This window comes from Cardiocondyla obscurior, linkage group LG15 (genome assembly GCF_019399895.1).
Source record: "Cardiocondyla obscurior isolate alpha-2009 linkage group LG15, Cobs3.1, whole genome shotgun sequence".
NCBI classification, from domain to species: Eukaryota; Metazoa; Arthropoda; class Insecta; order Hymenoptera; family Formicidae; genus Cardiocondyla; species Cardiocondyla obscurior.
The window spans coordinates 2444184-2457204 of record NC_091878.1 but is presented as its reverse complement, the minus strand read 5'-3'; the positions used below and the strand labels follow the sequence as shown (position 1 = coordinate 2457204).

Here is a 13021-nt window from a genome sequence, read left to right as displayed (position 1 = left end):
GCTCAACTTATCGTTAATCGACTAAGCTGCCTATTCCTCTGAAAATTCCTAAATTTATCTCTTTGGCATTTATAAATCCCAGTTAAGTGCTAGTTAAGAAGTGTTCGCCAGAGCAAAATGAGATAAAGATAAACGTCGAATTAGCCGTAAATAATTTCGAAACAATTTCATCATATGGATAAAAAGCTGGAGTCATCAATGCTTGAGAACTGTCTAAGTGCAGCAACTGTCACGGCCAGTTACCAAATAATTTACATAATCGCGATCGATTACCGGCAGTTACCATGGTTTCCACGGTCATTGTCACACAATACTATGCAATACTTTATTTTTTTAATTTTAAATTATTCTACATTAAGTTTTACAATAAAAAAATATATGTAAAAAATGCTTATGACTTTCGTTATGTGCGACATGTAATTAATGTTCGCAATGCGTTACGTTCCGATCCTCGCGTGAGTTCATTAAATTTATATATGATTGTATGAATCACACATAGTTATTCCCTCGAGAGATTGCGTCTGCACATCGAATTAAAATTTTTCCACGTGATCTAGATGCGTAATCTAGGCAATGCAGTCAACAGGATTACATGACAATTCGCGTTGACGATGATTAATCAAGGAATTCACTTAATAAAGAGTCCCCCTTTCGCAGAAGCAAAATCGTGTTTTCGTTATACGCGTAGTAATAAAACGCATCAATGAACTTTTAAGCGAGTCGCCAATTTTATGCAACGTGTTACTGTACGCGCAACAGTTCTAAATAGATATCTAATCGTTCGCGATTAATTATATATTTCTTTTTTGCGCGATTATAAAAAAGAAGAACAGCTCATGCACCAATGACTCACAGCTGATTGAATCATTTACTCTACGCAACAGCTATCGTTCACGCGGAACGTTCTCTCGATCATCTCGATCTAGATTCGAGCATGCTTCGACTTCGAAGAAGGTTACTGATCCGAGTACTCTCTTTCTATCTAGACACGCTTAGAAGTATAAGCGGCGCGGAGCTGATAAAGCGTTCTCTGGAATGCGAGATAAAGACGGCTAGGACCAACTTGGCCGACGGAGAAGACACCCGCGGGTCGGATGAGAAAGTAACGAAGAAGCGAGAGCGAAGATAAATGCGTGTACGTGTACCGAGCGGAACAAACTGGCGTTCGTTACGTGGCGCATAGTCCCGAGACAAATTATTCACGTTTAACTTGAAGCGGCAACGAGATCCGTGCGCGACGCGCTTTTGGGCTCTTCAAAGAGGAGATTCGGGCGATTTTTTCGGCGATCACCGGCGAGGACCGACCCCATGATACGGCTCTACTACTTACGACAGATGGCACTCGCAAATAGACGATAGAGGAACCCGAGATCAGTAACCCCGATAGGGGGAAGGAATCGCGCGCGCTAACTGCGCCGTTTTCTTTAATCTGCTGAGATGCCGCCACTCTTCGTGACTCTGACCTTCGTCTCGACTCCTCTGCGCCTCGAACACACTGTATTTTAGACGTCGGCGAACGGTCATTACGCGTTTTCAGTTATAATGGTATCCACATGTGCCTCCACGTATATCAATCATATATTCGACTCTCGTTTCTCATCTAGAAAATTGAGGCTGCGCGAACGTATCTTTAACATATCTTTACATGAATTAGAATTGCTATAATTTTAACGAATTTACATTTCTGGCTCGGATGTTAACGGGAATACGTGCTACATATACCTCCCACGGTTCGCTGTATTGGATAATTAATTTTTATTGACTTCGCGATTAATTTTGAAAGACGAAAAACACTTCTCGCGCGACGTCGATCTACTCTCGATAGCGCTGATCGCGTCGGGGAAAATTCCTGCGACCGATGACCGAGACAATATCCGCCTAATATTGACGCCGGGCGAAATCTGAAGATCTTATCGATCTGGCGCCAGTGCGTATCTTTTACAATGCGAATCGCAGGTGGTTGCTGCGACTCCGTCGCCGTTGTCGAAGGAGATCCGGTATTCGAACATATCCTATTCTCTAACGGATAACGCGCAACGACAAAAGGATACTTACACGACGCGGACGTGCATATTCTCCCTCCGTCTCTCTCACCGCTGCATTGGTCGAGTCTTTCTTTTTTCCCTCTCGTCGAGATAAACACGGCGCGCGGCGTGGCGTTGCGTGGCGCGGCGTAGCGCCCCCTCACGGCGGACAGAACCGCCCCGTAATTTCACGAAATGCGTTGCCGTGGCATTGTCACGGCCGCGCGTGCAAGAGCGGTCCATTCTGCGCACGGCCTTTCCTCGTAGCCCCCCCGATAGTCGACATGCTCGACGACGTCTCGCACGGCACGCCCGGTCTCGCGGTGCGCCGCGATCCTAACCTCGAAACCCGTTGCGGCGAGTCGAGCTGGGATCGCGCCACGTCGTGACGACTTGCCGTGCCGCGCGGCACACACGTACGCGTATTGAAGTGACAAGGGAATTATGCTTTCGTCGACGTTGGACGATCACGCGGCGGCGCCACGCCGAGTCAAACGTGCTGCGCCTCGCCATCGCGCGCGTGTCGGACGGCACCGACCGCCCGCGCAAAATATACATGCCCGGAAAGGGTACTCACCCTCATCCGGATCCTCTAGATCCTCTGTCTGGACGTAGGATATATCTGAAACCCACAAACGCCACGGGTTAGCGGAAAATCCGTCGTGTTTCTTCGTATCAGGCCCTGTTCAATCCACAGGCACTCACTCACCCGCCATCTTGTAACAAACTGCGACGCTCTCCGGCGGCCGCATGGCGAACCGGGACACAAATCGATCCTCACTCGATATCAATTTCTCGCATTCTCAGCGCGGCATCGATATATTATCGAAGATGAACTTCGCGAAATTCTTTCGGCCATTTTCCGATCGCCCTCGCGATATTATTTGCTATAATGCCATCTAGGAGTCCATCATGAATCTTTTCCTCTAGAATTGCTAGAAATATACTAGCGAATAACCAAACTATACACAATGAATCCGCGAGTACGTGCCAGTTATGTTGTTAGGTAAGTACTTTTTTCTATAATTTTTATAAAATATCTGTTAATACGAATTAATACACGATTTTCCTTTCAGGACTAGACAGAAATCATTACTGACTCTTGTAAGCATATTAGCTTATACAATGAAATCTGAAGCAGTACTGCTCTTTTTTAACAACTAAATTATGTTGAAACGAATTGTATGTATTGTAGTGTTCATTCAACTTTTTTTTTTTTTTTTGCATTATAAAATATTACGATTTGTTTTCTGTTTCAGATTTATAACAAATTTTTACAAACGGTAAATGAAGTCCATTTTCTCAAAAAAACAATTCTAATGTTTTAAGTAAGTAATGCTGTTACTTTTTGCATTTATAATTTGTATAATACATTTAAATTAATTGCCACAGGTAATAATAAAAGTACAAGAGCATTACTAAGTACTTCCATATACCTAAATTTAAAACGCTAACGAAATCGTAATTATTGTATTACAGTACATCTATATATATGCATCACAGATGTATAATCCCTTTACTTTTTCAGATTCGTTATTGACTGTGCTAAAGACAAACATATGTACACCGAAAAGCAGATATGACGTTTTCGGTGGCGACAGCGGCTAACCTACGTAATTCTAGGCGGCAGAGGCAGGGGATGAGAGAACAGAAAAAAAAATCAGTCATCGGCAAACCGGCCGGCGCGGTATATACACGCGAAACATGTGAAACTCGACGCACACGACGCTATAATAAAGTCATGTTCGCTAGCTGCCGTCGTTATATCTGCCTTAGAAACTATGAGTATCAAAATGCTATAGCAAATGTGATGTCTACATGGGTTTGTTTGCAGTGGTGATACGGAAACTGCATGGCGTTTAAGTAATGCTATTATATACAACTCCATGAATCCATGAGTTATGTTCCTGATAATGCAGGAGGTAATCATTTAATATAATTTTATTTATCTATATTTGTGAATAATTACCTTCCAAAATTAATCATTGTTTTTTGTTTCATAGAAATGCACTTAGTTCCAGAACCGATTTTCACTGTTACTACTAATGGAATAGGTATTACTACAATTACTAATACCAGTAGCAGCGGGATATTTCTTGGTGGTAAAAATGGATTATTTGTTTGAATACATTATCAGGTTGAAAATCTTTAACATCTTTAAAACGATATTTGTTGCTTTTAAATTTACCTTAATAAATTTTTTTATTTTTAGGCAGAAAGCAGTTGGTTTGAAAAACGATGTAAAAAAATTAATCATGCAGAAAGTCCGTTATCATTTTTAGTACCGTCATTTGTCACTATGGCATTGTCAGAAGAAGATGCTATAATACAGATATCTGTAGATGATTCACGTAATATTTCGTATACTTTGGGTGATAAAGGCATAATTAAGTTTGGGATATTGATAATGGTGGTGTAACTAAGATCACTATTATCTCAAGATTTTTTGGTACAGAATACTGTTCATATTGTTAAGTAAGCACGTTTTTCTTAATAACTTTTATAAAATATCTTTCTTTCAGGACTCGAGACAGTAATAATTTTTGATCTCTTATAAGCATATCAGATGGAATTCTGAATCAGTACATTTAAATTTCATCGTAGTTGCGGTAACGAGAATTTGTTTTTGGTGTTTATAGTCGTTTTGACAGAAGTAATGTTATCGACGAATTTACATTATTGTAAGTAAGTTGAATCTAATTTTCATCTTTTTTATCAATGTGATAAAAAATATATAAAACTCTCTTTTATTTAGATATAATTTTAAATATTATATGAAAATGTTTTTATTAAATGTATTAATATTTACATTATCGTATAGATAATTGTCAAGATCTATCAAATTTGGCAAGAATACGGCGAGATCACATCGCAAACACCGACCGATTTGAAAGACGAACTTTTGATAAAGATGGTGAATGACGCAGTCAACGCGGTCGTTAGTAGACTAAATTCTTCGAATTACAACAAGGAATCGTTTCTGTCCAGACACGAGTATCGAAGAAGTGCAATTCAAGTTCAAAAAAAGCTTCAAATCATATTTGATTTTATATACGTCTAAACATTAGCAAAAGAATTGAAGTAACAATTTAATTTAATAGAGAACTCTTTCTTCATTTTTTCTGTGTCTACTTACTTACTTTTATCGTTTTTTTATTTTTATTTCTTTTATTATAGAACTTAATATTAAAAATGTAAAAGTTTTCTTTTATTATACCGTAATTATTTGTATGTAACATTTTAGACGTAGTAGAATATTAGATATATGTATAAAATAATATTATGATTCTTATTAATATTTCTACATTTAAAAAACTATAAAATTGTACCCAAGAACAAAACTATTACTGTGATATCTTTAATATTTTTCTACGTTTATATATTACACTATAATTTCATTAAAACTTTATTAAAGAATATGTTTCATTTGCATCGCTTATAATGTTATATGTAATAATAATAAATTTTGTAATATTTAATAAATAAACCGCTTAAAAAATTATACAATTATATTTCTAGTATTATCTTCCTCCTCAGTATTAACTTCTGGCAATGTAATAGATTTGCTTGTAACAAATTTTATGATTCAACAAAATATTTATAACAATTAGCTGGCATAAATTTTCATGCTACAGATTATTCACGCGACGGTGACGCGAGTGTAAACTCGTCGGTCGCGGGTTCAAAAACCGGCCTCGCAGTGGTATGCGCCAGGCCAGAACACGCCACGCCATACCGCGCGTTTGATTTACGTTTCCCGCTTCCCAGCCATGGTCGCCACAGCGATGAGCGGCCATCTTATCGCGAAGTTGCGTCTGCGTTCTCGCGCGTCCGTAAATTTACGACTCTCGCGCGCGAGCGCGCGAGCATCTCCTGTTCGCCGAGGTAACCCGGAGTATTTTCACGGCGAGGTATGCTAGCACGATTTCCGGGCGATTACGACCGGAGCTTTCATTCTCGGCGGGTTCGGTCGGGATCTGTGTTCGCTCGGGGCAACGGCGAGCCGACGCGAGCCGGGAATACGTCGCGCGTGCAAAAGGAGCAGAACGACCGTCGGCGGTGAGTGAGAAAAAGAGAGAAGAGAGTAGGCGGAGCGTTTCCGTCTGTGCGTCAAGTTAGCGACGAGGACCGCGCGCGGGTCGCTTCGAGAACGCGGGCGACGTTGTTTCTTGCCGACGAGGAGGGTCCGTTCGGCGGATCGTCGTTTCCCGGTGGAGGGACGTTGGCTGCGCTCGTTGACGCACGAGAGAGAGGAGGTTATGAGCTTGCGGCCGCGAGCGTCGCGGGGACCTGTACGAGCATAAATAAGGTGAATGCGCACGCGGCGGATAACGACGGATCGTCGCAACCCGCGCGAGCGAAGAAGGAAGAGAGATATCGGGTGGACGCGACGGTCAGCGCGCGGGCGGCAGATGCATGGGCCGCTCTGATTGGCCGCGGCGGCTGCTATGGCCGCCGATTGGCGTGCTGCACGCATATATCCGAGGGCACAGTACGGACGCGCACGTACACCCGCGAGCCGCGTAGCAGTCGCTCGAGCGACCGAGGACAGTGAGAAGAGCGACGGAAACGGTCGGTCCGCGCGCGTCGCCGTCGTCGTCGTCGCCGCAGTTTCCTTGTAAGGCGGAGGTCTTCGTGCGGGACTCTCGTGGCGCGGATGGCTCGGAAAACGACGCCGAAACTTCAGCCATAGCGAGCAAGGAGCCGTGAGGCCGTTGGAGGGAGAGAGAGAAAAAAAAGAAGAAAAGATATATATATATATATATATACATATATATAGATATATAGTGTGAAGTCTCGACAAGGGGAGGAGTGCGGTCCGGGCGCGACGCCGACCGTCTCGACACAACCGCGTATACGTAAAACCCGACAATCCGTCAATGTTAGAGCCGCCAGAGGCAGCGATCTCAACTCGCCCTATATTGTGTATACCAGATTTTACAAGTCGATAATTAGTAAGCCGCGCGTGCGAGAGAGTGCATCGGGGCGCAGTGGTGCGGGGCCGAGGATACCGTCGAGCGGCGTCGCCGAGCAGGGAAGGTGAGCGTGCGGGAGCGAGCGAGAAGCGAGAAGCCGGACCTCGGGAAAGAGAGGGGGAGGCAGAAACGGAGCGGAGTTAAAACCACCGTGCGACACGCAGAAGGACAAAGACCGCGGCGTTGGCATAACCTCCAAAGTTGGTTGCGCCGCGCGTTTCCGCGCGCGAGGCAACAGTCGCGTCGAAATCACGAGGTGCTCGCGACGACGGTGATCGAGTAGAAGAGAGAGAGAGAGAGAGAATTATATTTTTGCAAGTGAGCAACGACGCGCGCTCTTTCGCGAAATCGACGATCGGAGCGCGGATCCGGAAGAGAAGAAAAAGAGAGAGAGGGAGCACGTGCATCGTTACATCCGGCCAGCAGCGTTGTCCGACGAGGTAGAAGACAGCTGCAACAGATTGCGGAGGCTGGATCCGTTCGAATTCTTCCGCGTTTTTTCGCGACACCTGGTATACGAGTGTAACGCGTAGGTGCGTTACGTGCGTGGTGGTGCTACACGAGTGCGCTCCGTCGGCCGTACCGGGCACCGCGAGCGTAAGCTGATCACGAGCGCGAGAGAAGAAGAAAAAGGGGAAGGTAACGCGCGGCGGGCCACACACGCCACGCCACGCCACGCCACGCACACGTCCCCGTTCCCGCGGACACGTTAGCGCGAAGCACGCTAGCGCACGGTGGCCGACTGATCACCACCGGGACTGCGAATAGCGAGTACCCCGGTTGATGGATGAGACTGGCAGGATGCTGCAACACGGAGGTTCAGGTGTGGGTCTGATGGGTGGAAACCAGGGACAGGCAGCCCAAAACACCGCTGGATACGGCACCATGGGTCCGGTCGACGGCACCGCCGCTCAAGGCCCGGATCAGGCGGTGGAGGCCAGAAAGCAAGACATTGGCGAGATCTTGCAGCAAATAATGAACATCACGGACCAGAGTCTGGACGAGGCGCAAGCGAGGTATGCCCGCATCCTTTTTTTCCCCCCATACCGCTCCGCCATTTTTTTTCTTTTTTTTTTTAACGTTCTCGCGCGGCGGGATGCGTCCTTTGATCTCAAGTATCCTATCGTTTCTCCGCTCTCTCAAAATTTTCTTTCGAAATCTCCCTCGCTCCCTTTTTTTCTCGTCTTCGCTAACCGTCGCATATTTTCTTTTAGGAGGTACGCATTCGGTGCTCGCGATGTCGTCCGGTTAACAGCGGTATCAGTAGCGTCGTGTTCGTAATTGCCACGACTACCTTCGCGCTAAAACGTCCGTGGGGTCTATCAGCGTTACGTCGGAGACTGAAAATTATGTTTACGGCTCGTTAATAGCGGAATTAAAGGTTTAATGGTACTTTCGATTTACGAGGCCGATTCGTTACCCAGAGGAGAGGAGCGTGTAAACGAAATTCTCGTAAAAGCAAGACGATGCTGCGCGTATAAAATACGGGGGTTGCGCGGTTTTATTTCGAGTCCTCCGGGGCGGGAAGGAAGAGGGAGTTACGGCGCGGTTCATGGAAACAACGTTAAATTGTACAGATTACTAAGTGTACTCCGCGTAACGCTTCCACCCCATCGATTCCCGCGACGTCACGCGAGAAGTGAGCCTCGCGCGTTCCGTTCTTCGTATATCCTGTGCGTCGAATTGAAAAAAGTGCACGTAGGGCCAGCCTCGCTCGCAATCTCTGCGGCTAATTACGCAATATTGTAAAACGTGCGACGGCGGCTTATTAACGACGAAGAGTGATAACTCCTACCGTACCAACCGCGGAGCCTCGCTTATATGTACATGGCTAATTATGCACGCGTTATTCATTAGCACATTAATCAGTCCGATATATCTCGCGACGTATGCGTCCCGGTGAACATCCTATCCTGTTTTTTATGATAACTCGACGGACCCCGCAAAGCGTTCGGCTAGATAAGATCTATCGACTCGCAACGAATATTTTTTTCTTTTTTTTTTTTTTTTTTCTTCTTTTCTTTTTCCTTTACGATCTCGCTGACCGAACGCGTAACGAAAAGGCACTCTCTGCAAGCGTAATAGGAATGCAGCTTCGAGTGATACAGCAAATTCAGACCCCCTTGCGTTTAACCGTATCGTCTGTGCACACACGCGACTAATTGTTGTAAGTGCGTCCGGCCGTATTCACCTGGCGCGCCGGCTTTGCTCATGTGTGTTAAGTTATATTAAGTACCTGTCCGCGCGTTTGACGCCGCTTCGCGAAGAATGCCAGATGCGACAACACTACCGCGCGAATACGTGCATTTTACGGGGCGAGCGGCGGAGGGGCCTCTGCAATTTTCGCGACGTGCGTTAACTGGCCGAGCCATTTAAATATCGCGGCCCTCAATTAAGCATACGGCCTCGAATTAAGTTAATCACCTTCATTAACACCGAGCCGCTAATTTCGATGGCGATAGTTGTAATTTCGCGGTAATTTGTAAGCGCGAAGCGACGGCGCTTGGAATTACATTTTTTTTTTTTTTTGCCTATCCCACCTCCGTTTTCCCTTCCGTGATTTCTTTCGCGAAAAATTCCGCGGCGCAAATTTCCCATCGCGCGATTTTGAGCAGCGACAATTAATCCGTTCGGTTTGCTTGCAGAAAACACACCCTCAACTGCCACAGGATGAAGCCGGCTCTGTTTTCGGTGCTCTGCGAGATCAAGGAGAAGACAGGTGAGCGATGTTTTCTCTATCTGCTACAACGCAGGCGTTTTGAATCCTTCGCCACCCTCGACTCCCATGGATTGTTAAACTTTACGCAGGGAACAACTCGTCTGCTTCTTATCGCGCTAACGAGATGACTGTGTAAAATGTCTAAGTGACTATATTTTCAACGCGAAAAACTCGCGACGCTTGTCCGGGAATTTAAATCCATTTTTTTATTCCTTCTCAGATCGGATTGGCAGCGAGACGCGGTATTTATGTAGATACGTATGTGTATTTTACGACGTGGGAATCGAATGTTGCGTTGGATGCATTATTATTTTTGCAGCGTCATTGATTATATCTGCGCGCGAGCGGTGTTTTATTCCATTCCGCCGTGCGCGCGAGTATTGCGAGTCATAAATCATAGGTCTTATTTAAAGCGCTGACTTTCGGAGGCCCGCTTGTATTTCGGAATTGATTTTTAAATTGCGTTTTTAACTGCGAAATCGATCGCGGCCGGTATAATCCCGTCGTCTCCGTACACGCACGGAGAGAGAGAATACCTTACGGCCTTCGGATTGTTGCGGAATAACTGCGATAATGAGCGATAACGCTGTATATTTTAAGGTGTATCAACATCGAAAATCGAGACTCATCGAGACCACCGACTCACGACATTTAACGGAGCGCGAGAACGAGCGGTATTTTCGTTGTGAATAAGGCCGACGTTTTCGGAGCCGTCGCGCCTCGATAACCTCGGCGAAACGAAATCTAAAAATCGCGAAATAGAGAGAAAGAGACAGAGAGGAAGACAGAGATCCCTATCTGCGACAGCGCAGCCCGCGTTCACGCTCCCTTCGGCCACCCTTCGGCTCGCGCGACCCTTTGCGAGAGACCCATTCGAAACTCGTAAACATAATTTTTATGCGATGTTTGGATTACTTTTACGCGCGGATCAAGAGACCGCGAAACGCGCAATTATTTCTGGGGGGAGACGCGATCGTGGAGAACGCGGAGGAGTGGAGACCAGGGACAGATCGCCGGGTTGAAATCGGCAGGGGGTTGGCGACTACGTCAAAAGTATTCGCTGTCCGTCGGGGGTGGAAGGACCGCACCACGCCCCTCATGCTAAGCTACCCTCTTTCGTATTGCTTTTATAGCGATGTGTGCATGTTGCGTATATTCGGTACAAACACAGAGGCGCTCACATATATGTACGCGTACGTGCAAGCAGTAGGCACGAGGGTGTCGTTGGCGCAGTACGGGCCGTGACGTCAACAACATCCTACGTTTCTGTAACGTTATGATATTTTCAAATGGTCGTTAGGTGCATCCCGCGAAAGAAATCATTTTTTTTCCGCGATTGAGGGCAAACGAATAGCTGTTCCCTTTTTTTTATTTTTTATTTTTTTTATTTATTGAAGGGGAAATAAAAATTTGAGTGTAGACACATTTTGCTAACGCATCTTGAAAATATCTATTTTCGTAACTTTGCATGCGTTTTAAAAAAATACTTTTTTACGTAAGATGTCAGATTTTAAATTAATTAAAGTACAGGCGTTGTTTAAACGAGGAAGACAAGTCGGGCAGTGATACTATACTGAAAAATACTTAATTTTCCGACTCGGTAAAGGGACGAGGAGAGCGAAGCGAGGAATAAGAGAGAAAGTTCCTGTTCGAGTTTATCGTAAACAAAAAGGGCGTCAAAGTATGATGAGCACTCGAGATGATGAACCGTTTTAACGGTCCTGTATCTTTTATGAGTTCCGGCCCGGCTGCGTACGGTGGCACACGCGTGCGCGCGGAAAAATGCAACGAGAGAGAGAGAAAGAATAAGAGCTCTATCCTTTCCGCGACGCGAGGGGAAAAAGGGACGCGAGATAGTCGTAGTCGAGTTTATGGGCAATGGCTGACGAGGCAGTGAAAAAGTACTAAACCAAGAGGAGCAGATAAACGCTATGTTAAGCAGACCGTTTTACCAGCCATTTAATATAATCGGCTCTCGCGTTCGCTCTCTCGCGTGCGCCGCTCAGATAACTCTGGATCAAGACGAGCACAAGGTGAGACCGTCCTCCCTCGTAGCTGGAGCCTCATCCCTTTGTTCGCCGGCGATGACCGTCATGTGCCATTACATTTGTCAATCACTCTTGTCAACGTTTCATCCGAGGAATTCGAATTACGCGTGAACCTGCACGAGAAATGCAAGTCCTGCTCGCGTCGTACGAACGTTAGATAAATTTTGGCCAATAGTTAAAGTTCGTATTGCCGACAAAATGAACGGGATACCGTGAGAAAATATTTCGACGCGAAAGAAATTACGGAATGGCGATTTAATTTTTTCTCTCTCGCTCGTGATATTTTAATGCATTTCTAGATGCACCGATCGGATCTTAATTCCCCGTTACCTCCGAAAATCAAACCCGGTGCGCTCGCAAGCGTAGAATCGGGCGATCGCACTTAACACTAATTGTACGATGCAATTACGAGACACGCAACTAGGCAACTCGTTCGATTCTCGTTAATGGACCGTCCTACTTCCTCGAATATCACGTTTAGCGATCGATCGGGTCCTAAGAGGCAGTCAGCCTCTGACTGCGATTTGTCACGGTCAAATTGGAAGAGGCGCTTTCCTTCTGTAATGCGCTGATCTTCGAAGACCTGTTTCGGACGAACACACCGCTCAGGACGATTTCCCGTGGGGCGCGCGTAGATCCCGAATACCGAAAGGAATGGAGAGTCAGGCCGGTCCAAAATCCGCGGGATTTCTCTACTCGTCTTTCAACCGTTGGTCCCCCAATCTCCGTTTTCTTTTTTTTTCTTTTTTTTCCCGTTTTTTTCTTCTCTGTCCTTTGCCGCGTGGACAGCTTTTCAGCCCGCATAGTGCAGCTGGCGTAATCCTCCGCGCAGAACACCGAAAGAAAAAAAAAGAAAAAAAAAAACCTCTCGTAGGTGGCGGAGCAGTGAGAGAGCAGAAATTCGGTCTGGTTACGCGATAAATAATCATCTCGGTAATTATCAGGCGCGAGATCGTCGGACGATGAACTTTTCGACGCGCTCGAGCGGGCCGATAAAACGAAATTAATCCGCGACCAAAACAGATAATTCGGCCGAATAATAATTCGCGTGGCTGCCATTAATCACGGATCGGCCGATATTGATTTCGCGCCCGGCGCGAAATCCGATTGGCTGATTTTACTTACGGCCCGTCATTGCGTACATGACGCACGTGCGTTTCGTGCGGCGCCAATCGGTTACGCGGGGGTGTCCCACGGTCTGGATTAGCCTGCCCGTCGGCCTGCCGAGGATTTATTTAATTTAGGACGCCGCCG

At 45.9% G+C, this 13021-nt stretch overlaps 2 protein-coding genes and 1 long non-coding RNA gene across 10 annotated transcripts in view; 2 read left to right on the top strand and 1 right to left on the bottom strand.

Annotated features, from left to right (window-relative positions):
- The window catches only part of LOC139108383 (serine/threonine-protein phosphatase 4 regulatory subunit 1), a 110926-nt gene extending 108187 nt beyond the window's left edge, over positions 1-2739 (bottom strand). Inside the window, exon 1 of the mRNA XM_070666612.1 lies at positions 2602-2739. The gene's annotated coding sequence lies outside the window, so the exon portion shown is untranslated. The remainder of the gene's footprint in view (positions 1-2601) is intronic.
- Positions 2740-2877: 138 nt separating this feature from the next.
- Positions 2878-5767, top strand: LOC139108338 (uncharacterized). Of its 2 annotated transcripts, none has more exons than XR_011546645.1 (8): positions 2878-3030; positions 3101-3206; positions 3284-3352; positions 3553-3946; positions 4028-4161; positions 4237-4473; positions 4547-4709; positions 4846-5767. It is a non-coding gene; the product is annotated as an uncharacterized lncRNA (long non-coding RNA). The 2 variants fall into 2 exon arrangements; XR_011546644.1 differs by having other exon boundaries at positions 4547-4705; positions 4846-5765.
- A 215-nt stretch (positions 5768-5982) lies between these two features.
- Positions 5983-13021, top strand: part of Exd (PBX homeobox extradenticle) — a 45251-nt gene continuing 38212 nt past the window's right edge. For 2 of the 7 annotated variants that reach the window (XM_070666683.1, XM_070666687.1), the window contains exons 1-2: positions 5991-8016; positions 9646-9719. In XM_070666683.1, the coding sequence (XP_070522784.1) occupies positions 7784-8016; positions 9646-9719 (307 nt within the window). In that variant the 5' untranslated portion in view covers positions 5991-7783. Of the gene's footprint in view, positions 8017-9645; positions 9720-13021 lie in introns of all 7 variants that reach the window. The other 5 variants (XM_070666684.1, XM_070666682.1, XM_070666685.1 and 2 more) reach the window with 5 other exon arrangements.